This window comes from Leptodactylus fuscus, chromosome 7, assembly GCF_031893055.1.
Source record: "Leptodactylus fuscus isolate aLepFus1 chromosome 7, aLepFus1.hap2, whole genome shotgun sequence".
Lineage (NCBI taxonomy): Eukaryota > Metazoa > Chordata > Amphibia > Anura > Leptodactylidae > Leptodactylus > Leptodactylus fuscus.
Window position 1 is genome coordinate 104,521,558 of NC_134271.1, and position 24,217 is coordinate 104,545,774.

The following is a 24,217-nucleotide window of genomic DNA, read 5'->3' on the forward strand; positions in this document are numbered from 1 at the left end:
CCAACACTTCAACACCAATGGACCCAATGCTGAGGAAAGAAATGCATTCTTATTAAATAACAATGTGTAAACAGTGGGTACAACAAGCAGATGATAATAATATTTGTTGGGTATTGGTAATTTGTAGGGTTCAAGTACAGACAAAAAGATATATTACAAAGAAATAGTGACTTCACACAGTGGGACTGAGATGATATTATCCTAAAACCACAGCCCATTGTCCTTGTAATATGCCTGGTTAGTAAATCCATGGCCTATATAGTGCGTCCATAGGTAACGTGGTAAGTGTTTAGTCGGTGTTATCCATAGCCTTTGTATTTAATCATTACATAATCCTTAATAAAAATCAGAGTATGCGGCCTCTGTGGTGGCTCTGGATATAACCTGGCTTTGGCGGCCTGTAGTAGGTCGTACTGGTGAATGAAAGTCCAAGGATGAGGCGCTGTTCTCAAGATCTGGTTCCTCTTCTTCATCAAGTCCAAATGGTGTAAGATCATGAAAATGAAATTGCCTCATAGGTTCTCCTATTATTCCAATACTGTTTGGAGACAGAAATAAGTGTAAAATGAATCGCTGCTCTCTTGTCTCATCTTGTTTCCAGATATTTGGCTCATACACAAACCACTCCTTGCGTCATACCACTGCCTGTTACTATGAAGCACTTATCTGCTAACACGGGCCTTTACATGAGTAATTGTAGTAGTGTATGTCATCCAAAGAGGTGGAAATACATGAGCTTGAGATAAAGGTTTCTTAAAGAGGGCCTTTCACCACCTGGGGCACATGCGGTTTTATATACCACTAGAAAGTGGGCTGAATTCAGCGCACTATTGGCCTTCCCGTTCTGTGCCCCAGGTGAAGAGCTATCGGTCCCGGTACTGTCGCTCTTCACAGTCAGAAGGGAGTTTCTGACAGTCAGTCAGGAACGCCCTTCCTCACAGCAGCGTCTATAGCACTGTACTGTCAGAGGGGGCGCTCCTTATTGCCCAAGCATGACACTGAGCGTCTATGGACGAGCACTATCAGGAGGGGAGGGACTCTCACAGTACAGCGCTATAGACGCTACTGTGAGGAAGGGTGTTCCTGACTGACTGTCAGAAACGCCCTTCTGACAGTATAATACCACATTAGCCCCTCACGCAGTAGTAGAAATTTGTAAAAAAAAAAAGCCTGATGACATCTAATGCATTTTCTCATCAGTTTTGGCTTCAGTTGTAATGAATAAGGGGTTAATAAAACTGCTAATGATGAAACTGATATATGTGAACTAGCCCTTAGTTAGGTAAGTTGTTGTGACATCATAAGTGGGTCTCAGTTATCTGTGCTTCAGTGATGTCACAACCGTGTTACCGTCAAGTAACTTCAGTGACACGAAGACTAGTTTTAGTCAGGTAAGCTGAGATGGACATACTATATTAAACGTACAATTAGGAGCCCATAGACTGTTTTTGCACAGAGTGCTCTTACCCAGAGGCAGAAAATATTGAAATGGAGGAAATGTGTCTACACTTGTCAGCTATTTCAGGTGTTAAAACTGACCTTACTTGTCAAGATTTTTTATCCCTTGCAAATTGGGAATATTTATTTGTTTTTGGATAGGAATCCATCCCTTTTAGAATTAATTAGAAAAGTAATGTGAAAAACTAGCAGAAACATTAGATTGTCAGTCTTGGCCTGTGGGATGGACCCCACACTTAACTTCATCCTCAGTTCGCCCTGTACTACCTGCAACTGTCACTAGGGGAGCTCACAGCATACAGATTTGTAAAGCTCTCACTGTGTACAACCTGTATATATTCATCTGCCTTTAGCTCCCTCTAGTGGTAGCTGCAACCACAACTCTGCTGCTCACCAGACTGGGATGTTGTAATCTAGACGCTCTTCCACATCCAGTTGTTCAGTGCCTTTCGGGTGAAGTTCATGTTGTTGGAACAGGTACAGAGATCTTTCCTTGGGAGTTGGAATCAAGGAGCTGAGCACAGGGGAACGCTGGGTGATGATTTTCTTTATGGGAGGACGTTTGGTATTAGTTTTCCTGTTCCAAAAATAAATCATTGTGATATAAATTCAATATACCACGAAATAGAAACCTCTATGAATGTCATAATAGTTTTACTATATGGCTAGATGTAGCTTTCATGTAGACTAGATCTTTAGGGAGTGTGCTGTACTATTTACAGTCTATTGCAATTTCTTTTTTTTTCTTTTTTTAATGTAGATTGTGAGCCCCACATAGAGCTCACAATGTACATTTTTTCCCTATCAGTATGTCTTTTTGGAATATGGGATGGAAATCCATGCAAACACGGGGAGAACATACAAACTCCTTGCAGGTGGTTTATTTGCCCTTGGCGGGATTTGAACACCAGGACTCCAGCCCCTTTTAGTCTATTGCAATTTCTGTAGTGTTCACGTTAACTCTACTAAATATTGACTATGTTGCTATAATTCTGCTACAGATATGTACAAAATAAGAACTTAGTAATGTAAAGGCCCACACAAACAAAAAGTGTCAGAATGCGGATTTTGGTGTGATCAGAAAACTTTATTACACTAAGTTCACACCAGCGTTTGGGTTTCCTTTTAGGGGGGTCCACTTGGGTACCCCCTGAATGGAAACCTAATTCGCTTAAAAAGGTGGTTACCTTCAGAAACCCGCAGACCTCACAGACTATAATGGGATCTGCTGGGTTTCCACCTGAAAAAAGTGAAAAATGTGGAGTGGGGAATTGACCCATAATTGTTAGATGCAGTTTTTCACAGATTGGTGCACCTCTAACCATTTTTCCTTCTGAAATGAAATTAAAAATGTCTAACTTTCACTTTCTGATATGTGTTCTGATATTGTGAATAAAATATGGTTATATACATAGATGTAACGTGACGTTCCTGGGCCCCAAGGTAAAATCTGTACTAGGATCCACGACTTAAATGTATCATTAAAAGTACTGGTCTCCTCCTATTGGAAAGGGACACTTTATGGGCCCCCTAAAGCTCCTGGGCCCAGGTGTGACCACACTCTCTGCACCCCTTCAAATTACGCCCCTGGTTATATGAGATTTCCAGATCATTGCATTCTTCTTTACTTTACACTTTGTAAAGTGTACCAGCTTGTATGGAATTGGGGTTGTGTACTGAAATACACATATTATAATTATAAATACCATATATAAACTATATATGGGCTATAAGGTGCAGTGGGTGTGCTATCTGTCTGATAATTTACTAATGTCATCAATCACTATATACATCAGAGCCTGCGGTATCATAGTTGGAAATTCAGGGTGTGGTTCTATGTTATTTGTACAGCCGCATACTTTATGTTCTGTGAGATGTTTAATGTGATGTATCTGTAGTCATAGGTCTCTATTGTAATGTGTTATAATACACATACTGTATAATACATATCCAGACACAGGATAACAATGACAGCAGGAGCAGCTCTTTTATCAGGGAATGAAATGGGCTTTGATGTTTTTCTGATAAACCATGCACTATCTATATAGACCCCTCAGTGTCTATGTCAGATAAGCTTATTCTGTTCACTAGAAATGTGAATGTATGCTGACGCTGCAGAGAAGTCTTACACAATGGTAGTGTGTACCTGTCATTGGCATAGGTCGCCATTTTCTTCTTATTCCCTGACAGATTTCTGCTTGGCATGGCATCTTTCAGCCTGAGGGCAGGATTAAAATTATTTGTACGTAATATTCTGCCAACCTCCTCCTCAATTGCTTCCAGTTTCTTGCGCCTGAACACCACCCAGGCAACTTGAATGCAGAAACTATACAAACACTGCAAGGGAACATAAGACCAAATGTAAGAAAGAGCGTAAACTTCATGAAAACTAATTCAAAGCAGCAATCGTGGTGATCAGCAGAATCTGACTGTCTAATAGGGTGGCTCATAGTTCACATCAGCGATCTGTGCTGTGTATATTTTGGCATTCATTCAAGAACATACATATTACAAAGGCAGACCATGCAGGGCTATTGAGGTATTGGGGAGAGGGGCTCAATCTGTATTTGGTCCATTTCTCTTTGTTACTCGGTGGTGAATTGGTCCAAGAGCCATGTAGGCAGAAAGAAATACTATACCCTCCTATTCCATGCACCACAAGAGGAGGATCTTTTACTATGGAGCTCATTCTTCTTAACATTATGTTCACACATGCCTTTGGGTTTCTGCTCAAAACGGAAACCAAACCCGCTTAAGGCTGCGTTCACACTGAGTTTTTTGGTCAGGAAACTGACTCAAATTCCTCCTCCTATGGCGAGGCGTTTTTGGGAGGAGGAATTTGTGTCAGTTTCCTTAACAAATTCCTGACCAAAAAACTCAGTGTGAACGCAGCCTAAGGGTGCATGCACACTACGTAACGCCGGGCGTGTATGAGAGCCGTACACGCCGGCATTACAGCAGACTGCCGAACACTTCCCATTCACTTCAATGGGAGCGCTCGTAACAGCGGCGTTTACGAGCGCTCCCATTGAAGTGAATGGGAAGTGTTCGGCAGCCCTGCTGTAACGCCGGCGTGTACGGCTCTCATACACGCCCGGCGTTACGTAGTGTGCATGCACCCAAAGGCTGTATTCACACGGAGTAATGCCGGGCGTAATTTGAGCTTATTTTTACAGGCGTAGAAATCCGAGGGTCGCATTAACGTTGCATATACGCAGCGTTCTTTTACTATAAGCGCATACGCTGCGTTTTTTGCTCGCGTAAACGCTCCGCGTTTTTTAATGGAGTGTGTACGTGAGCAAAAAACACAGCGTATGCGCTCATAGTAAAAAACGCCGCGTAAATGCAACGTTAACGCGACCCTCGGATTTCTATGCTTGTAAAAATAAGCTCAAATTACACCCGGCATTACTCCGTGTGAATGCAGCCTAAGACTAGGGCCCCACGGGCCGGAGATGTTGTGATTTGCCCACGGTGGAAACGCCGCAGGAAATATCGCAGCGTTTTACAGTACAGACAAAGTGGATGGGATTCTAGTGAATCCTATGCCCACTTTGCAGTAAAAACTGTGGTGCAGGCATGCTGCAATTTCCAAAACTGACACGGTTTTGGAAATCGCAGCATGTCAATTATATCTACGAAAACGCTGGCAGTTTCCCCATAGATATAATGGTAACAGAATGTCCGCGGAGGAAAACTCTGCAAACTTTCTGTTTAAAGTGCTGCTGGAAGAACTGCCATGCGTTGCCGCCATGGTTTTTCCTGTAGTGCTTTTTGGCTGCGGGTTGTCCCATGGAGCCTTAGCCTAAAAAGCGGTTACTGTGGAAGCTAGACTATAATGGGGTCTACCTGGTTTCCACCTGAAAAATGCATTTTTCAAGCAGAATGGGGAACAGACTCCCCAAACAAAATCCAGGCGTAGGTATGAACATAGCCTTATGTATGCTATTGCTTTCTAAAAGGGGTATTCACTAGACATTAGCGAACACTGTTCGGATCAGCCGTTCCGAACAGCACGCTCCCATAGAAATGAATAGATGGACATCTGGCACAGAACTAGCAGCACAATGACTCAGTGGTTGGCATATGCATAGAAGCATGTTTGCATGACCTTCCATGTTTGCATGGTTTTCCGCCCACACCTCAAAAACATACTGGTAGAGACTTTAGATTGTGAGCCCTGCATGGGACAGTGACCAACAATGTCTATAAAGTGTTGTGGAATATGTTGACACTATTCAAATAAGAGAAATAACTAAGTAGAACTATCCATAGTGGGATGATTAATGTCCCTACATGGTCAAGACTTTAGAGCATTGCCCTCCCTATACTACAAACTGAGATGTGACTACATATAGATAAATTCCCCCATAGAACACCCTCTTTCAATCCTATGTGGTTTTACATACCACAACATAACATCTAGCCCTTAAAAGGTCTTCAAATTAGGTAAATACAACCTTAGAGGGAAACAACACACTAGTCGAAAATGCAAAAGCTGTGAGTGAAAAAATTAAGTACACCCTTACTGCTTCCATAAGAATTAAGAGTGCATGTAGCAGATAGGTAATGCTAAACAAATGATCATCAGCAAGTGTGACCACCTCTATAATAGAAGAAGTTTTGGTAGTTTGCTGATGCGGAGCATTCAGGTGTGTTAACACAATGCTAAGGGCCAAAGACATAAGCAATTGGAAGTAATTGTTGCTATCCATCAATTTGGAAAGGGTTATAAGCCTATTTCTAAATAATTGAGTCCATCATTCTCCAGTGAGAAAAAATATTCATAAGTGGAAAACATTCAAGACAGCTGAAAATCTTCCCAGGAGTGGAAGTACCTCAAGATCAGGCCATGTGATGCTGAGAGACATTGCAAAAAACCCACAAGCTAAGACTCTACAGGCCTCAGTTACTACATTAAACGTTCAAGGTTATGACAGTACTATTAGAAAAGCACTGAACGGGTATGGTTTGTTTATGTTTGCAATGTTACATCTGAAAAAAATAGAAAACACTTCTGGAATAACTTAGGACACAGACAACGCCAACAGCGAGATATTTGGCTGCACTATCGGCATAAGCACCTCATACAAACTGTTCAGCACAGTAGTGATGGGGTGATGACTTGGACTTGTTTTGCAGCCACAGGACCTGGGCACCTTGCAGTCACTGAGTCTACCATGAACTCCCCTGTATACCACATTATTCTAAAATCAAATAGGAGGCCATCTATCCAACATGACAGTGATCCCAAGCACACCAGCAAATATGCAACATAATGGCTGTAAAAAGAGAATCAAGCTGCATGTCAGAACTCTATATTCAGTATAGGGCAGTGATGGCCAATCTTTTAGAGACTGAGGGCCCACACACTGCAACTCAAAACCTAATAATTTATCGCAAAGTGCCAACAAGGCAATGTAACCTTGTGAGGATCCACAATAGTGGACAATTACAGACCAACAAAATACAGTCGTGTGAATGGGGCTTTATAGAGCTTTTAGTGATACAAATAACTTTGTACTGAAAGCTAATAGTTTTCAATTGGTACAATTAATATTCACTATTTACATCGCACAGGATCTGTTTTATAGTGACCGCACAATATTGTTACAGCTTGTAATCATATCACATGTCTGCTATAAAACAGATACTGTGTGATATAAATGGTGACGGATGCCCCTATACAATACAATCTGCCCCACAGTGGCCTCCACACTACAATGTGCTCCACAGTGCCCCCATCCGACAGTACAATTTGCTCCATAGTGGCCCCCACACAGTACAATTTCCTCCACAATGATCTCCACACAGTACAATCTCCTCCACAGTGAAACCCACACAGTATAATCTGTTCCACAGAGAGGGCTCTGAGTGCCACCTTGGTACACTTGGTACACCACCACGGGTATAGGGTTACTTACAAAATAAAAAAAAAAGTCCGTCAGCAATTTTCAATGTGATGGAAAAATATCTTTTTTATTTGGAAAATAGTATTACCCCATGTATCGACCTGCAAAAAATGTTACACTTGAGAAAGACCGGTGTGCAGGTCAATACTCGATGTGATGCTATATTTCAAATTGTGCAATGCTGAAGGATTGGACTTTATTTCTATTTTATTTGTCTATTTATATATCCACATTTTGTTTCATTAGTAACTTGTTTCTGTTCTGTAAGACCTCTTAGTAGCCTGATGATTGGCCCCTTCTATGAAATTGGGCCCTCTTAGTTATGTGAAGCAGTAAAACCCACTCGCACAGCAGCAAATCCCAGGCCAGAGCAAGGTGATTTTTGTTTGGGGCTCCTGCAGCAATTTTGACAAGATGGGTCCAGGGAAGGAACACACTTGTCTGCCTGCCGCTGTGCCTTGATGTCATCTCAATGTCTATATAATAATAAACTGGGTATATTATTATCTATTCTAACAAGAACAGAAATGTCACCTTGGATTAAAGATTCACTTTCATAGTTTTCACATTGGAGTGCTGCCTTTTGTACTATTTACCTATGGTGGATTTTTTTGCCTACTGGATGTGCCAGACGGGACTGAATTACACTTTTATCTCAATCTCACTAAATAAAGAATGTTCCTGCCTGAAGCCGACATGAAATATATCATTACTAGTCAGTGATATTTGATGGTGTTTTCCATCACCTACATAAGATAAGTTTACCTCAAAGAATCTGCGGTCTCTCAGGGTAGCTGAAGCTCGGCCTCTGTAACAAACAGAAATATAAATCCCATAGTGAGCTTTTGAACTATGCAAATCATTTTCTTTACATTAGTATATAATTGTATATTACAGTATCTTATCCTGTTTACCCTATTATCTTATGGTAAAGAATACAAAAAGACATATACAAATTCTCTTGATACAAGGAAGGGTCTGTCTAAAGCTCCCTATACAAGTTGTCAACCAAACACTTATTTGGCTGAAATCCTCCCTTGACCTAGTGGGCATAGTGTGTTTATTCAGTGGGGACAAAGAATACTAGAATCCAACATGTCCAATCCTTCTGACCCCCATACACATTAGATGGCTATTGAAATCCTCAATTTATCTACTGTAAATGTTTAAATGGCCACTAACTTTTCAGACAACTTAGTCTCATTTTATAGTGCACGTAATTCTGGACCAAAATGGATCTCCTACATAATAGTCACTTGGGCTTTTCTCATCAATTTGTTTGCTATTGTACAGTTACTCCTAGCAGAGTGGTAGAACGTTATCAGTAATGGATAGGGGAGGGGACAGAATGCTTCTTATTGTACATGCTCTAAGTCTCAGAGGCAAAGGAAAAATGTGCTTCAGTCATAATGTGATTATTAGCAGCAGAGAAACTGATACACCATGGATGTATACTCAAAATAACAAACTGCCCACCAAGACCCTGCACATATTTCAACTTTTCATGAAAACTCAGGTACCCTTTAAGCATATGGTCCAAAAACACTTTGCAGAGTGCTAACACAAAGTTCAACATATTACAGGCTACCCAAAACAGCAGTCAGTCTTACTTTAAAGTCTGCAGACTGCAGGACATCAGTAGTGAATATAAAATTCCTCTGCACCCTCATAAAGATGTTTGATCTCTTAAATCTCCCATCTTACTCTCCAAGAATGACTAGCCCATTAATAGGTCACAAAGGGCCCTCTATAGAGGATACAACCTTTGAAGTCAGATGTTTTCATCAGTGAAGGTTGTTACTGGGCATTGTGCAATATGACATGAATTCATGTCAGGAGCTTGAAGTGACTCGTCTAACTGAGAATACATGTAGTATATACTGGCAGATCTGTCAGGGCTTGTCTTAATAAAACTGCTGAGTAAAAACTGTTCAGCAAAAATAAAGCTTTATTAAATGTTCCCAACTGAAGCTCTAGAAGGTATTAGCTGCTGTTATTGCAAGGGAAAGTAAAGCTTACAACGAACAAAAACGCCACCGGCCGCTTGTCCTTACATGATCTTAGTTTGGCTGGTGAACAAGCATGTAAATAGTTAAATACTGGTGAGCAAAATGCCAGTAAAATAAGTTCTAAAGAACTGAGCCAAAGCAAAGAACATGGCTTTATACAGAAAATACACACATTCATGGCTGAATGCAAAATGGAGCATACAAACCTGGCAAAAGAGGTTGTGTGCATGAGTCATCAGGTTTCTGGGCACTCTCACGAAAATAATAGGCGACATGGTTGTTTACCTATTCTACGGCCTTAGGGCTCATATACACTGCCTTGTTGTGGATCTATTTGTACAGACTTTATAATGCTGCCATAAAAGTGCAGGGTTTCTCTAATGTACCTCCATATAACTCAGATTTCTACAGAGGTAGACAGATTTTTTTTGTTGTTGTTGCATTTCGTATAAGCCGGTTAAAAATGTAGCATGCTACATCAAATGACTTTTTTTTTTTGAAAACCACTGAACATACTGCACTTGACAAAACCTATACAGCTGTACACATGACTAAGTACTATGACGCTCTTTTTCACCATCAAAATCTGTAATAAGTTTTCTCTTTGGGATAACTCCTCTCCTTGTGTCCTACATGACATCATACAGCGGTCTCTCCTGCTTGGGACAACTGTCTATAAGCAAGATCTGCTGCAGTGGATCTTACTGTGGTCAATGTGGCTTGTATTACAAGAGTAGCCATTTAATTGAATGTGATACCGCAGTTCTCCTGAAAATCAATGGGGGCATTGGCATTTCCATAGACACCAGCCAAACTGGAGTTCTATTTAAAATATCCCTTATGTTACTATGCTATTGATGGCAATACATACATCTATAATGTATTATGTAAGAAAATCATACTTTCCACATGCCAGATGATGTTGCTGATCCATTCCCTCTCCAAGTACAAGAATGGAGTACTTAAAGGCCAGGTGCTTCATTGCAGATTCTGTTGTCTTGTTAAGAACTGCCATTTCTTCCTCTTCTAGAACCTTCGGTCTCCTAGGAACACAGATAACCAGTGAGATTTTGATAACAATAAAGGACAGGGAACTGAATATATTTATATCACTCTCATCCACAAGGCTCTCCATAATGCCGTACCTCCATACATTTCCTCCCTCATCTCTGTCTACCGCCCAACCCGAGTTCTCCGTTCACTCAATGACCTAACACTTACATCCTCTATTATCAGAACCTCCCACGCTCGTATACAAGACTTCTCCCGAGCTGCACCACTTCTCTGGAATGCTCTACCCCAGACAATCAGATTAACTCCCAATTTCAACAGTTTCAAACGCAAACTAAAGACGCATCTTTTCAGACAAGCCTATCACAATTTCTAACGTAAACCCTTAACCTTCCTCTGTCCCCGCTCCCACATTTCCCCACATGATATGATGCCATTTCAGGCTAACTTTATAGGTCCAAGCTCCATCCACATGTTAAAGGACACGACTGCTGACGGCCCATAAAGTCTTATGTTTATGTAATGACAGTAAACTCTATTACAAAAGTGTCTGACCTCTGTATAAGCAATGCCGCCCCTGCTACCTCTTGTGTCACCCCCTCTACCTCATAGATTGTAAGCTCTTGCGAGCAGGGCCCTCAGTCCCATTGTGTGAAATGACTTTCTTTGTAATGTATCTTTCTGTCTGTATTTGAAGCCTACAAATTGTACAGCGCTGCGGAATATGTTGGCGCTATATAAATAAAATTTACTATTTAATATTATATTTGTTCCTTTAAAATCCAACGATGATTTACAGTTTTGATCAAATAAATATTCTACATTTAAAGCGAACCTGTCACATTAAACAAACAGCCTGATTTACCCGCGGCATCCTATAGGAGAGGTAGGGCTGAGCATACTGATGTATGGTTTTGTGGGAAAAGATTCAGTATAACTTGTCATTTATTTATATCTCTGCTCTTTCTTTCTCTTACATGGATTAATTGAACAAATGAGATATCATCTGTAATATATCAGTACATCTCAATAAATTAGAATATCATCACAAAGTTATGGAATTGCTCAGTGGTCAAAGGTGTCTTCAGATGAAAGTAAATTTTGCATTTCATTTCTAAATGAAGACCCCAGAGTCTGGATGAAGAGCGGAGAGGCTGCTGTACACAATCCAAGGTGCATGAGGTCTAGTGTGAAGTTTCCACAGTCAGTGATGGTTTGGGGAGTCATGTCATCTGCTGGTGTAGGTCCTCTGCGTTTTATCAAGAGCAAAGTCAGCACAGCCATCTACCAGGAAATTCTAGAGCACTTCATGGTTCCCTCTGCCCACAAGCTTTTTGGAGATGGATTTTTCATTTTCTAACAGGACTTGGCACCTGTTCACACTGCCAAAAGTGCCAAGAACTGGTTTAATATCCACAGCATCAATGTGCTTGATTGGCCAGCAAACTCACCTGACCTTAACTCCATAGAGAATCTATAGGGTATTATCAAGAGGAAGATAAGAGACACCAGACCTAAGGATCAGTGCACAGAGTTATTTGGCGCTGATTTTGACGCTGCATCCGCCTCAAAATCAGCCTCCCAATAGAGTTCCCTCTGTTCGTAATGACTCAATATAATATATGGGTTTCACTTTTTCAATTGAATTACTAAAAAAATAAATAAATAAATAACTTTTTGATATTCTAATTTATTGAGATGCACTTGTATTTCAGAGCTGCATTCACAATTTTGCAAACTTCAGAGCTGAAATCTCGCACATCATTCCTTGTTCTGGATTTGAGTTGTGGGAGTGTTATACAAGCACTGTAACCTTTTATGGGAGCTCTCACAGTGCATTATAGGAGCTAACCTAAAAAAGATATATGGACATCATGTAGTGAGGTCTACCACTTAAGATGGAACTAACAGCCTTACATTTCTGCTGCAGTGGTTGCTACAAGAGAGATGTATGCCTCATTACAGCTTCCCACATTGAAAGCAGCTAAGCCCAAGCCCGAACCCCCATGTGACTGGCACTAGAGTTTCAGTCTAAAGGTTGGGTTCACATGGTGCTTTTTTTTTTTTTTTTAATAAGAACTGCATGTGTTTATTAAATTGCTGTAATGTCTGCAGGCTGTAAGATAATGGTCATCAAATTGAAAACCTCTGGTTTACTGGAATAGTAAAAATACGCTATTCATAACTACAATTAAAAAAGCAGTTATATATTAAAAAAGCAACGTGTGAACCCAGCCAAAAGGAAGTTGTCTTCATGGGACCATCCCTTTTAGGATGTGTCTGAAAGCAAGAGCTCATATTTTTATAAAGCCCAGTATAAAACTTTACAATGTGTACTCATTATTCAACTTTTCTACATAAAACTTCCTTACAGAGACATAACTTGAAGCTCATAGACCCAATTGCAAAATCTGTAATGGGGCCAAAATGTAACATGTGAGATCTATAATACAGGCGTCTTTTTATTTCGTTGAAAGGCCTTTGAGCCCCTGCCTGTGTACCCCTTATAACTACACCCCTGCTTTCTTACATAATAACACTTACGGCAAAAAAGACTTTGGCTGTTTGATCCGTGACTGTTTTACCAAGAAGCAATGCAAGTAATTTATCAAGGACATGAGGAAATCATCAAGTTGTTGAGATCTAAAAAAAAATTGAAAAAAAAAATTATATAAACATTACAATTATTTAGTTTATTACCCTGCAAGAGAAATTATTAATAGTTCTATGTATTGCCACAAAAATCTTTTTAGAGCCTATGTGTTTGCGTGGGTTTCCTTTGGGTACTTCGTGTTCTTCCCACACTCCAAAGACATACCGACGAAAAAATTTAGATTGTGAGCCCTACTTGGGACAGTGATGACAATATCTCAGAAAGTGCTGCGGAATATGACGGCAATAGCACAAAAATGTTACCTTTTTATCTTTATTGTGTTCTGTGGATGTGACATACCTGAAAATACTGGAAAATCCAAAAGTCAAGCAAAGTCTTTCTTGTTCTTCAATCAAGTTTAAAGCAACTCCTGGAAGAGAGTGGACATGTTCTTACAAGGTATTCTTTAGGTTTGTTTTCATTTAAAGGGATCCTATCTTTCAAACCCTTTTTTTTACTAACACGTCGGAATAGCCTTAAGAAAGGCTATTCTTCTCCTACCTTTCGTTGTCTTCTCCGCGCTGCCGTTCGCCTAAAATCCCGTTTTTGCTCTGTATGTAAATGAGTTCTTTTGTAGCACTGGGGGAGGGCCCCAGCGCTGAAACAGCAATAGGGCCGGCCCCAATGCTGCGAGAGAACTCTCCAATGCCAACTCCATCTTCATCTGGAACGAGGTCTTCACCGCGTCATCTTCCAGCGGTGTCTTCTAGCCCTCAGGCCTAGGGCAAAGCCGACTGCGCATGCTCGCAGCCACAAGAAAAATGGCTGCTTACATAGTATTGTAAGCGGCCATTTTCTCGTGGCCGGCGGGCATGCGCAGTTGGCTTGCCCTAGGTCCGAGGTTTAGATGTTAGAAGCCACCGTCAGAAGAAGACGCGGTGAAGACCTCATTCCAGAAGAAGATGGAGGCGGCGCTGGAGAGTTCTCTGGCAGCATTGGGGACGCCCCCAGTGCTGTTTGAGCACTGGGGCCCGCCCCCAGTGCTGTGAGAGAACTCATTTACATACTGACAAAAACCAGGATTTTAGGCGAACGCCAACGCGGAGAAGACAACGAAAGGTAGGAGAAGAATAGCCTTTCTTAAGGCTATTCCGACATTTTAGTTAGAAAAAAAAGGGTTTGAAAGATAGGATCCCTTTAATTTCATGAAATAAACAGAGTAAATTAATTGAAGCTGAGATCTGATAGTTATTAAAATATGCCACCATATTATTAATGGTGGGCATCTGTACTGAACCCCCTGGCAATCACAGCTCCGCACTGCGCAGAGAACTGACACACAGGCCCATCTAAGTGTATGGAGCTATGCCATTATTTACCATTATAGAACCTCATTCATCTATTCCAAATTCACTTAAAATGCATTATGAAGTTAGGCCAGAGAAACTAACTACAACCAAATTCTGAAAACTGGTTTCCTACAATTTGTTGTCTGTGTCCTATAGACAAGATTTAAATATTGCATTATAAATTATGGCTGCCTGCAAGAGCACCTTGGGAATTTACTGTCCGCAGGTTTGTTCAGGACCCCCAGTATACTAAAGGATACAGTATTTTGACAGATAGACTTCAAATACTCTTCATAGGACCACCTTGTAGCTCCTCTCATATTTGCAACAATACCAGGAATATGGTACATACAGATAATTAAAAACTGGATATTATCCATAACTATTGTTCATATTTTTAGCCACTGTTATTTCCAAACGTTATTCAACCATATTCCCATTTTTACTGAAGGTGCCGCTGCAGCGGATACAATATGTCACCTTGACATGTCAGCTCAGACCATGTCATGCAAATGTTTCATGTCACCACATTTTAGTATTTCAATGGACAGGTGGAATCTCTCAATGATATTCTGTGTCTGCTGCTTTCCAGTGAAATTCAGTGTTACAGATAGTAAACAAATGAATTGGCTCCTGTATGGCCCCATTCATTTGTCCTTCAACAATGGAAGAAGAGTCATTATGCAGCAATGTAACTTCAAGTTCATAGGCAATGCAAAATGTGGAACATGGGCGAGTCTCAGGTCAAAGGTGCCACAGTACTTTCTGCAGCTACTTCTCCAGAATTAGGTCGTATTCACGTGAACGTCAAAAATGGCCATTTTTCTAATATATTGATTTCACTGTGGCTATTCACATGTCTGTTGTTTTACTTTTTTGCTTTTGACAGCCTATCTTTGTTTTTGTTTTTTCACATCCATTAATACACTGAAGTCTATAAGGGATCCATGAAAACAGGTCCCAGACAGATGCGAAGCGCTTATGAGTAAATGGACCACTTAGTCCATTTTTCACAACTGTTTTCATTCATGGCCATCTGAATATAGCCCGATACAGATCCTACGAATATTATAAGTGAAAGTATGTGTGTTTGGATGTTTAGATATTTGGATGTTTGTTCCTCAATCACGCAAAAACCGCTCAACCGATTTGGCTCAAATTTTCAACAAATATAGTTCCTAGGCAGGATTGAACGATAGGCTACTTTTCGTCACAATCACAGACATACGTTTTTGCCAGGACCCCCACAAAACCACAACTCAAACCACCAGCTCTGCAATCCCACACACTTGTTAGCATAGCAAGCCACAAACTCCCTATTGCCCTCTTGGGCCTAGCTCCTAACCCCAGGCAGGGGAGCAGGCCGGGGTCAGGGGGTGGGTGCAAAGGGGTCAGGGGGGGGGGAAGGGGGGTTGGAAAGGGGTCGCAATGACACCTAGAAGGGCAAACAGATTTGGCTGAAATTGCGCACATACATACCTTCACTACATTCACTTTTGAATTCGCTGCACAACCTGGGACGCTGTAGTACCTGGGATGACGTCATCCCAGCCCCATCAGCAGCTTACCTGGATGGTGCCGCTTCTCTATGTGGGCGGAGCTTTCGGCCGGCCGGTGTCCACAAGAACATGGTGGCTCTCAGAGGTCCAGAGCGTCCTGAACCAGCGCCTGTACTCTGGGGCAGCGAGAAGTGCGTACGCTGCCCCGCCTGTGTGGGCTTACCACAGGACCGCAGTCCTGTGCCGCGGCTGGACAGGGGGTCGTCTGCGCCGCAGGTCTGGAACGCCGGTTCAGCCTGCTGTCCCGTGGCAGCTGCGGCCTCTGGACTCTGCATGTCTGTCGGGGATGTCGCCAATGTCTGCACAGGGCTATCTACAGTGTCATTCGACCGCAGGAGAAGGATTGTGACGACAGGCGAGTTAGGGGACTTTGCGAAGTGAGAGGGGTGGGGTGTTGGGAGTGAGGAGGTTGCCGGTCCAGTGGGGGACGCGGGAATGGGGGGGCCCAGGCAGGTAAACTCGGGGGCCCCTGGAAGGGGGACAGGGCCACCACAGCGCCCACAGATGGAATGGGGGCACATGGCTTGCCACGGGAGGGTGGCCCTCATAGGCACCCCTGTAACATCGGTGCACGGGTAGCCCGGGGTTTGGTGCGGCCGTGGGCACAGGTTGGTGGGGGGAAAGGTGACACAGGGTCTGGAGGGGGAAGGGGGCACGGGGTAGGAGAAAGAAGCGAGCACATGAGGGAGGGGGTAGGAAAAAAAGAGGTTGACGGGTGCCAGGGGGAGATGAGGAAAAGGGAGCCGCTGTGGACACAAGGCAAAGGAAGAAGCCTTCGCGGCACTACAGGTGGGTCGCACGGGGGGTCAGGGTTCCGCGGACGAAGTCTGCTAGTGTAACATAAATAACACTTACTTTTGACATCTTCTAGAGTCACAAATTCATGTTGTATCTTCTTCTGTTTGGGAGATTTAGTGTTTCTGTCTGGGTTGCTTCTTTCAGGAGATTTTGATCCATGTACCCAGCGAAAGTAAGTGTCCGCTCGTCTGAAATAGTAAGATATTATGTTTCACTGATACATACTTTAACAGCAAATGCAAAAATGCAGCAATTCTTTGTGTTCATGCAAATATGGAAATTATTGACAGACAGGATTGGAGCCTGAGAGACCCCAATGACTATACTGGGGTCGGTCTGTAGGGTGTCCATTTTTTTAAGCTTAAATTGCTGGATGAAAAAGTTGGGCTTGCAACATCATCATGTCACAACATGGCAACTTCATTTAGATGTATCTCTATGCTAACCTGGCTCTATACACTGATATATGTCATACCTTTTCAATATACTGTACCTGGCTAGAAAAAACAAGCATGCTTACTATGCTTACCAAGCATCTTATTGGTGTTTTTCGAGCCACAGGAACTTATTTCAAAACCATTTTAGGGACAAATGCAGTCATACTCACCTAACAGATCCCTCAATGCTCCATTTCTGATGCTGCCTTTTACCCAAGTGCCACTACTTCCTGTTGGATTAGCTGCATTTCTCAATTATCTGCAATGGTCGCATGTACCATGTCAACACATTACTGCTTGAGGCTAAAGCCCCACATTGCAAAAACGCTACTTTTTTTGCTGCAGTTTTTGTTGAATTTTATACTTCTCCCTTCTGCTCAATCCACACTTGGCTTTGGCTCAAAAAAACGCAACTAAATCTGCAACAAAAAAAGCTGCGTTTCTGTAATGTGGGGCCTTAGCCAAGAGTTTTCCCTGATTGTCTGGGTTTCCATTGCTGAAATGAAGGTTCCAAGCCTCTTGTTTCTGCCTACTGTGTGATCGCAGAGAACAGATCCTTAAAGGGATTCTACCATTAAAACCCTTTTTTCTGTGGCTAACACATCGGAATAGCCATTAGAAAGGCTACTCGTCTCCTACCTTTAGATGGGATCTCTGCCACGCCGTTCCTTAGTAATACCGGTTTTTACCGGTATGTAAATTAGTTCTCTGGCAGCGATGGGGGCGGGCCCCAGCACTGAAAATGCGATGAGGGCGTCCCCACCGCTGCCCGAGAACAGGATCCTGTGCCGCCTCTATCTTCTGCTGGATCCTCCCCTTCTTTCTTCGTCTTTCTTCGGCGACTTCACCTCTGTCAGCTCTGACACTAGTAGAGCCGACTGCGCATGCGCGGCCATAGTTCCGAGGCCGGAATTGCGCGCATGCGCAGTCGGATCTACTAGTGTCTCAGTGGCAGAGCCAACTGCGCAGGCGTCAGAAGAAAGCCAAAGAAAGAAGGGGAGGATCCAGCAGAAGATAGGGGCAGCGCAGGATCCTGTTCTCGGGCAGCGGTGGGGACGCCCTCATCGCATTTTCAGCGCTGCGGCCCGCCCCCATCGCTGCCAGAGAATTAATTTACATACCAGTAAAAACCGGTATTACTAAGGAACGGCGCAGAGGAGATCCCATCTAAAGGTAAGAGACGAATAGCCTTTCTAAAGGCTATTCCGACATGTTAGCCACAGAAAAAAAGATTTTTAATGGTAGAATCCCTTTAAATGAAGCAGTGGACAAGCATAGGCACTGCCATTCCATTCAAAGTCTATGGACTAATAGCAAGAGCCATCCACAGCACTCAGCAGCTTCCATCAGTCCCATAGACTTTGAATGGAATAGTAGTGCACATATCCAACTATCACTACATTCCAATGTATCCTGTAGATTGGTGATGTTGTATTAAAGGGAAAACCCCTTTAATACATACAGTAAAATAAGCAAAATGAATTGTGTCATCACTGGTTAAACTTGAGCTTCTGTGCCCCAGTGAAAGTCCTATAACAAAGATGTCCCCTACCATGAGCCATTTATAATACTGAGGTCCCCTTGACCATCGCAGTGTACAGCATGTTACTGCCACTGAGACAGATAAAGCTCAGAGACAGCTGAAAGGAATATTTAACAACTTGACAGGAGCACAAGTGAGTTATGCCACGTTTGTCTCTTCTCTAAGTCTGACCGTGAATATCACTCAACATAAAGCAATCTGTCTATTATAAAGTCCTGTCAGATGAAGGTCTAAAAATGGACTATTGTGGTCTGGCAAGCCTAGCTAAGCTGAAGGAAATCTAACACTTTAAGGCCAGGATCTGCCAGTGCCAAGATATTATCATATTGTAAATTCTCCAATGTTCCAGTCATTGCAACAAAATAGATGTGGATAATAGGAGACAGATCAGAACATGTGTTCCAACTGGTTATTTGCTATGCAAAAAGCAAACTAGTCTCAGTGTGTGCAGATATAAAGCTGCTATTGTTCAGCTCCGACCAAAGAAAAGAAGCTAGCTGACAAACTGTATGCTCGGACAAGAGTACAGTACCTATATAAAATATTACACCAGCCGGATATTGTAGGGGATGCACAAACCTGGATCCCAGCATGGTGCCATTTTAAGATAAAAAAAAACCTCATAACAATAGGGGGTTTGGTAGATTTATACAGGACTCATTGATAAGCAATGAGAACAACTATTTGCCGTTTATGGACAAAGGCATGACTCGAAGCTCATTGGCTCCAATGCGATTTTTTTTTTTTTTAACTGTAATTTTTAATGAACAGTTTTATAAATTTTTAAAAACAAGAATAAAATGGGAAAAACGAGCCAAAGCAATACAAAGGGATTGGCATATAGCAAATAAAACAATCAAAGATTCAAAGGGAAGAGGGAAAAGGAGGGGGGAGGGAAAAGAGGGGAAGGGAAAGGAAGGAGTCACAAGCTGTGCAGAGCGCAATAGGCATCCCAGGATGACCAAACAGACTGGAAAGCATCTAACATATTATTCAGGGAGGCGGTGAGATATTCCATACTGCGTATGTCTTTCAATCGAGCAATAAGGTCTGGGCCTGTAGAGGGGGTGCAGCGTCTCCAACAAAGAGCTATAAGCGTCTTGGCAGCTGTACACATATAAAGGAATAATTTCGAAGTCTGCTTCCCTAGGCAATTCGGCGGGAGGTTAAAGGGGTTGTTCCATCACAAGGATCCTATCTATACTTCTTGTTAAAGAGGACCTTTCATCAGATCGGGCACATGCAGTTTTATACACAGCTGGAAAGCTGACAGTGCGCTGAATTCAGCGCACTGTCGGCTTTCCCGATCCGTGCCCGGTGTAAAGCGCTATCGGTCCCGGGACTGTAGCGCTTTAGTGTCAGAAAGGCGTTTCTGACTGTTAGCCAGGGACGCCCTTCTTCCCAGCAGCACCTATCGCGCTGCACTGTGGAGCGGGGAGGAACGCCCCCTCCCTCTGCTCACACAGCTCGTCCATAGACGAGTGTTATCAGGAGCGGGAGGGGGCGTTCCTCCGCCCTCCACAGTACAGCGCGATAGGCGCCGCAAGGCAGAAGGACGTTCCTGGCTAACAGTCAAAAAACGCCCTTCTGACACTAAAGCGCTACAGTCCCGGGACCGATAGCGCTTTACACCGGGCACGGATCGGGAAAGCCAACAGTGCGCTGAATTCAGCACACTGTCAGCTTTCCAGCAGTATATAAAACTGCATGTGCCCGATTTGATGAAAGGTCCTCTTTAATGTGGATTTAAGACTTTTCCTGAATACACTGCTTCAGCAAAACTTCTTTATTTGTCCACTGTCTTAATTTATTCAATTCATTGTTGACACAGCCCTTGGGCTTATCTGCTCAAAAGTCAAGTGATGTATCTGCCTGCTGTCAGGGGGGAGGGAGGAGGTGCTAAGTGCACGGGAGCGAGCCTGTGTTTCTAGCTATTCCTGTGTCTGCACCACGTGACCTAGCTCCCTGCTCTCAGATAGATTAGGGGAGCTGTTTTCATTTCTGAACTCATCTTCTGTTCTCCCATTTATCAGGTTAGCTAATTCAATTGTGTTCATTATGGCAGAGACAGGCAGTCTCTGTATGTAACACAGACCTAAAACTGATTTTATTACAATTTTGTTTTTGGTCCTGTAGCATGTAAATTGGTTTCTCTCGCCTACCCTGTGTAGTCTAATATCCATTTAATCGATTTCTAATAATGATAATAATCTTCTATGGAAAATGTTATGTCAGTCCAGGTAGCTGCAACGGGGCTAAGGGATAGCAGTAGGGAATCTCGCCCTGCACTACTCCCACTAGCTATCCCGGTCCCTGCCTCACGGGTGTGGGTCGGCTGTACTCAGGCTAAGCCTGACCCCGACAGCTCCTCTCTCACTGATTCCGTAGGCCTAGAGGGAAGTGGGAGAAGGAATGCCCTATAAGACCTCTAGGGACTGGAGACTAAAGGGGGTCACCCCTAACGAACAAGTGAAGCTGCTACTGACAGGGACTGACAAGGGTGTGCACTGACTAACAACACAAGCAGCACACAGGAAAAATGTGGGAAAGGATTCCCCCAAACCAATATGGGAAGGAACCTTACACTAGGAAACAAACACAGGGAAACTGAGTAGAAATCAAAGGATAAGGCAATTCACTCACACAGTCAATTATACACAGAGGGAGGATTGGTGAACACAGAAGGGAAAACACACAAACCAACTCGTTCACCCAAACCTCCCAAAAATCAACCACGGAACTTCCTCTATCCAAGATAACCACCTACTCCTCCTGCTAAGGCCTAGCTCTGTAAAAGCGACACTCAGCACAGAACCATGGGAGGCATGGGTTTAAATACAGAGTAGAGACCACTCTTCCCAGGTGCAAATGGGAGGACAGACTAATCAACCAGGAGATAAAGCTGCCTACCATCAGTGCGCACGTGCAAGTCAGAAGGTGTGCACCAATACTCACGACAGGACAACCCCGCAGCGCCAGGATGCCACCCCAGACACTGCGCAGCCAAAAACTCCCCAGGTAAGAAAAATAGAAATTAAAGAACCTAAATACTCCTAACAGAAAAGACAATGTCTATACTCATGTACTTCATAGTCCAATATTGTGCATATAGTGTTGTTTGAGGACCTTTGATGACATCACAGGCCCTTCAGCCGCCCCATAGGATCACGTTATGTGGTGGGCGGAGCTAAATGGCAGGTTGCCTATGAAACCCCGCCCACCAAATGATGCAAGAAACCAGGAAGAGAGAAAATTTTACAGCAGCGAAGACTGGTGAGTATGCGACGTGGGAATACCCCTTTAAGCAAATAAACTAGTGGATCAAGCGGAACTCCTCGAATAAAGAGGGTGTCCAAAACAGACTTAACCGCCAGCCAAAAGGGGAAAATGAGGGGACAGTCCAAAAAATATGAGTAAGCCAATCTTAACTTGACAGCGCCAGCACTGGAAGGGTATGCTAGGGTTGAGAGAGTGAAGTAGCGCAGAGGTATGATACCAGTGCATAAGTAATTTATCCTGGTGGAAGATTTAGCTGCGCGGGACCAAAAAACCTGCTACTGGCCGGGCGAGATCTGCCTTCCCAATGCTTCAGACCATTTGGACATATACCTATGAGAGATTGGGGGTTGCCCCTCGGGAGAGGAGATAAGCCTGTAAATGGTAGATATCAATCCAACCGTGGAGGTCCCTGCACAACACAGTCTTTCAAAGACGGAAGGAGAGGAGACTTTAAGAGAACCAAATTGGGAAACCATAAAGTGGGCAATCTAATGGTAATGAAACCACTCTGAGGGGGGTAAGTGTAGTTCAGAAGTAAAATAGTCAAAGGGCCTAAGTTCCGAAGTCAACGGGTCAACCAAGTCGGCAATCCGGAAAAGCCCCAGACGGCTCCAAGGCCGCACCATCGCCGCTGTAAACCCAGTAGGGAGAAGTGGATTGAATAGAAAAGAGACCTTAGATGAGCAAGGAGAGGCTAAGCGAAAAAGCTTGGAGCAAGTTAGCCAAATTGCACAAGTAAAATGGATGGGACCAAGGAGGGGAGCTAAAGGAAGGAGGGGAGCGGGACCACAGAAAGGCGTTATGGTGAGCTGGACCTAGCCAAAGCTTCTCAATCTCAACCCATTTCGTGTAGGCTTGGGGAACAGCCCAAAAAGGGATACAACTCAAATGAGTAGCCCAATAATAGTGCAGGATATGTGGAACCGCCAGCCCCCCCTCCCCCTTGCCGGACAGCATCACCAAGCGGGGGATACGATGGCATTTGCCATTTCAGATAAACTGGAAAATGGATTTCTAGAGAGCACGTAATTCCGAATGAAGGACGGGGATAGGAAGAGTTGCAAAAAAGTAGAGGAGTTTAGGAAGGAGCGTCATTTTAACCGCCGTGATGCGGCCGATGAGGGAAATAGGGAGCGAGCGCCATTTATCGAGCAGGGTTCGTAGGTCGCTAAACAAACAGGGGTAGTTAGCCGAGTAGAGGGAAGAATAGGAGGGCGAAAGGTGAATACCCAAATAGCGAAGAGAGTGAGTACGCCATTGGAAATCAAAATTAGATTTAAGTAAATTCAAGGCCACATCAGGGATATTGATAGGGAGGGCTTCTGTTTTAGTGGGGTTAACCTTATACACTGAAAGTATACCATAGGATTCCAATTCACGGAGAAGGACGGGAAGGGACATGTGGGGATTTGTAAGAGTTAAGAGGACGTCATCCACAAACAGACTAATTTTAAAGTCCCTGTCTTTAACCATAACTCCAGTTATATCAGGATTAGAGCAAATCCGAGAGGCTAGAGGCTCAATACATAATGCAAATATTAGTGGGGACAAAGGGGCACCCCTGACGAGTCCCATTGCGGATGGAAAAAGAAGGGGAGACTGAGTTAGGGAGCTTCACCAGAGCAGAGGGGCAGAATAAAGAGCCCCAACTGCCGTGAGGAACGCCCCCGAAAGCCCAAACCTCCTGAGGGCGGCAGTCATGAACGACCAGTCCAAGCGGTCAAAAGCCTTTTTCTGCATCCAACCCTAGGAGGAGGGTGGGAATAGCAGAATGATTGGCCACATCTATCAAATCCACAGCCCTTCTAGTGTTGTCTCCCTCCTGACGGCAGGGGACGAAACCCACTTGGTCCTTCTGAACTAGAGAGGGAAGCCAAGCATTAAGTCAGTTAGCTAGAATTTTCGTAAAAAGTTTCAGGTCAGTGTTAAGAACGGCAATCGGACGATAGTTAGAGCAATCTTCATTATCTTTATTAGGCTTAGGTACGAGGGTGATATGAGAGTGGAGCATAGGCTGGGGAATAGGGGCACCATCCAGAAAGAAATTAAAAAGGTGACAAAAGTAAGGGAGGAGGTCAGAACTAAACATTTTATAATACAGATATGTAAAAGCGTTGGGGCCTGGGGCCTTGCCATTCGGTAAGCTTTTAAGGGTATCAGACAGCTCATCTTCAGTGATAGGGGCAGTCAGGGAAACCGCTGCAGAAGGTGGGAGTTTGGGGAGGGGACATGCGTCAGGGTATTCACAAAGGGCAGCGTCCCGAGATGC

The 24,217-nt window shown here is 43.3% G+C and overlaps 1 protein-coding gene across 1 annotated transcript in view; it reads right to left on the reverse strand.

Moving 5' to 3' along the window:
- Window positions 1-336: 336 nt before the first annotated feature.
- PPP1R36 (protein phosphatase 1 regulatory subunit 36) overlaps window positions 337-24,217 on the reverse strand; it is a 31,987-nt gene continuing 8,106 nt past the window's right edge. The window contains exons 3-10 of the mRNA XM_075283423.1: window positions 16,747-16,877; window positions 13,344-13,413; window positions 12,935-13,033; window positions 10,282-10,422; window positions 8,136-8,178; window positions 3,605-3,795; window positions 1,853-2,035; window positions 337-538 (exon numbers count right to left, since the gene is read on the reverse strand). Of these exons, the coding sequence (XP_075139524.1) occupies window positions 337-538; window positions 1,853-2,035; window positions 3,605-3,795; window positions 8,136-8,178; window positions 10,282-10,422; window positions 12,935-13,033; window positions 13,344-13,413; window positions 16,747-16,877 (1,060 nt within the window). The remainder of the gene's footprint in view (window positions 539-1,852; window positions 2,036-3,604; window positions 3,796-8,135; window positions 8,179-10,281; window positions 10,423-12,934; window positions 13,034-13,343; window positions 13,414-16,746; window positions 16,878-24,217) is intronic.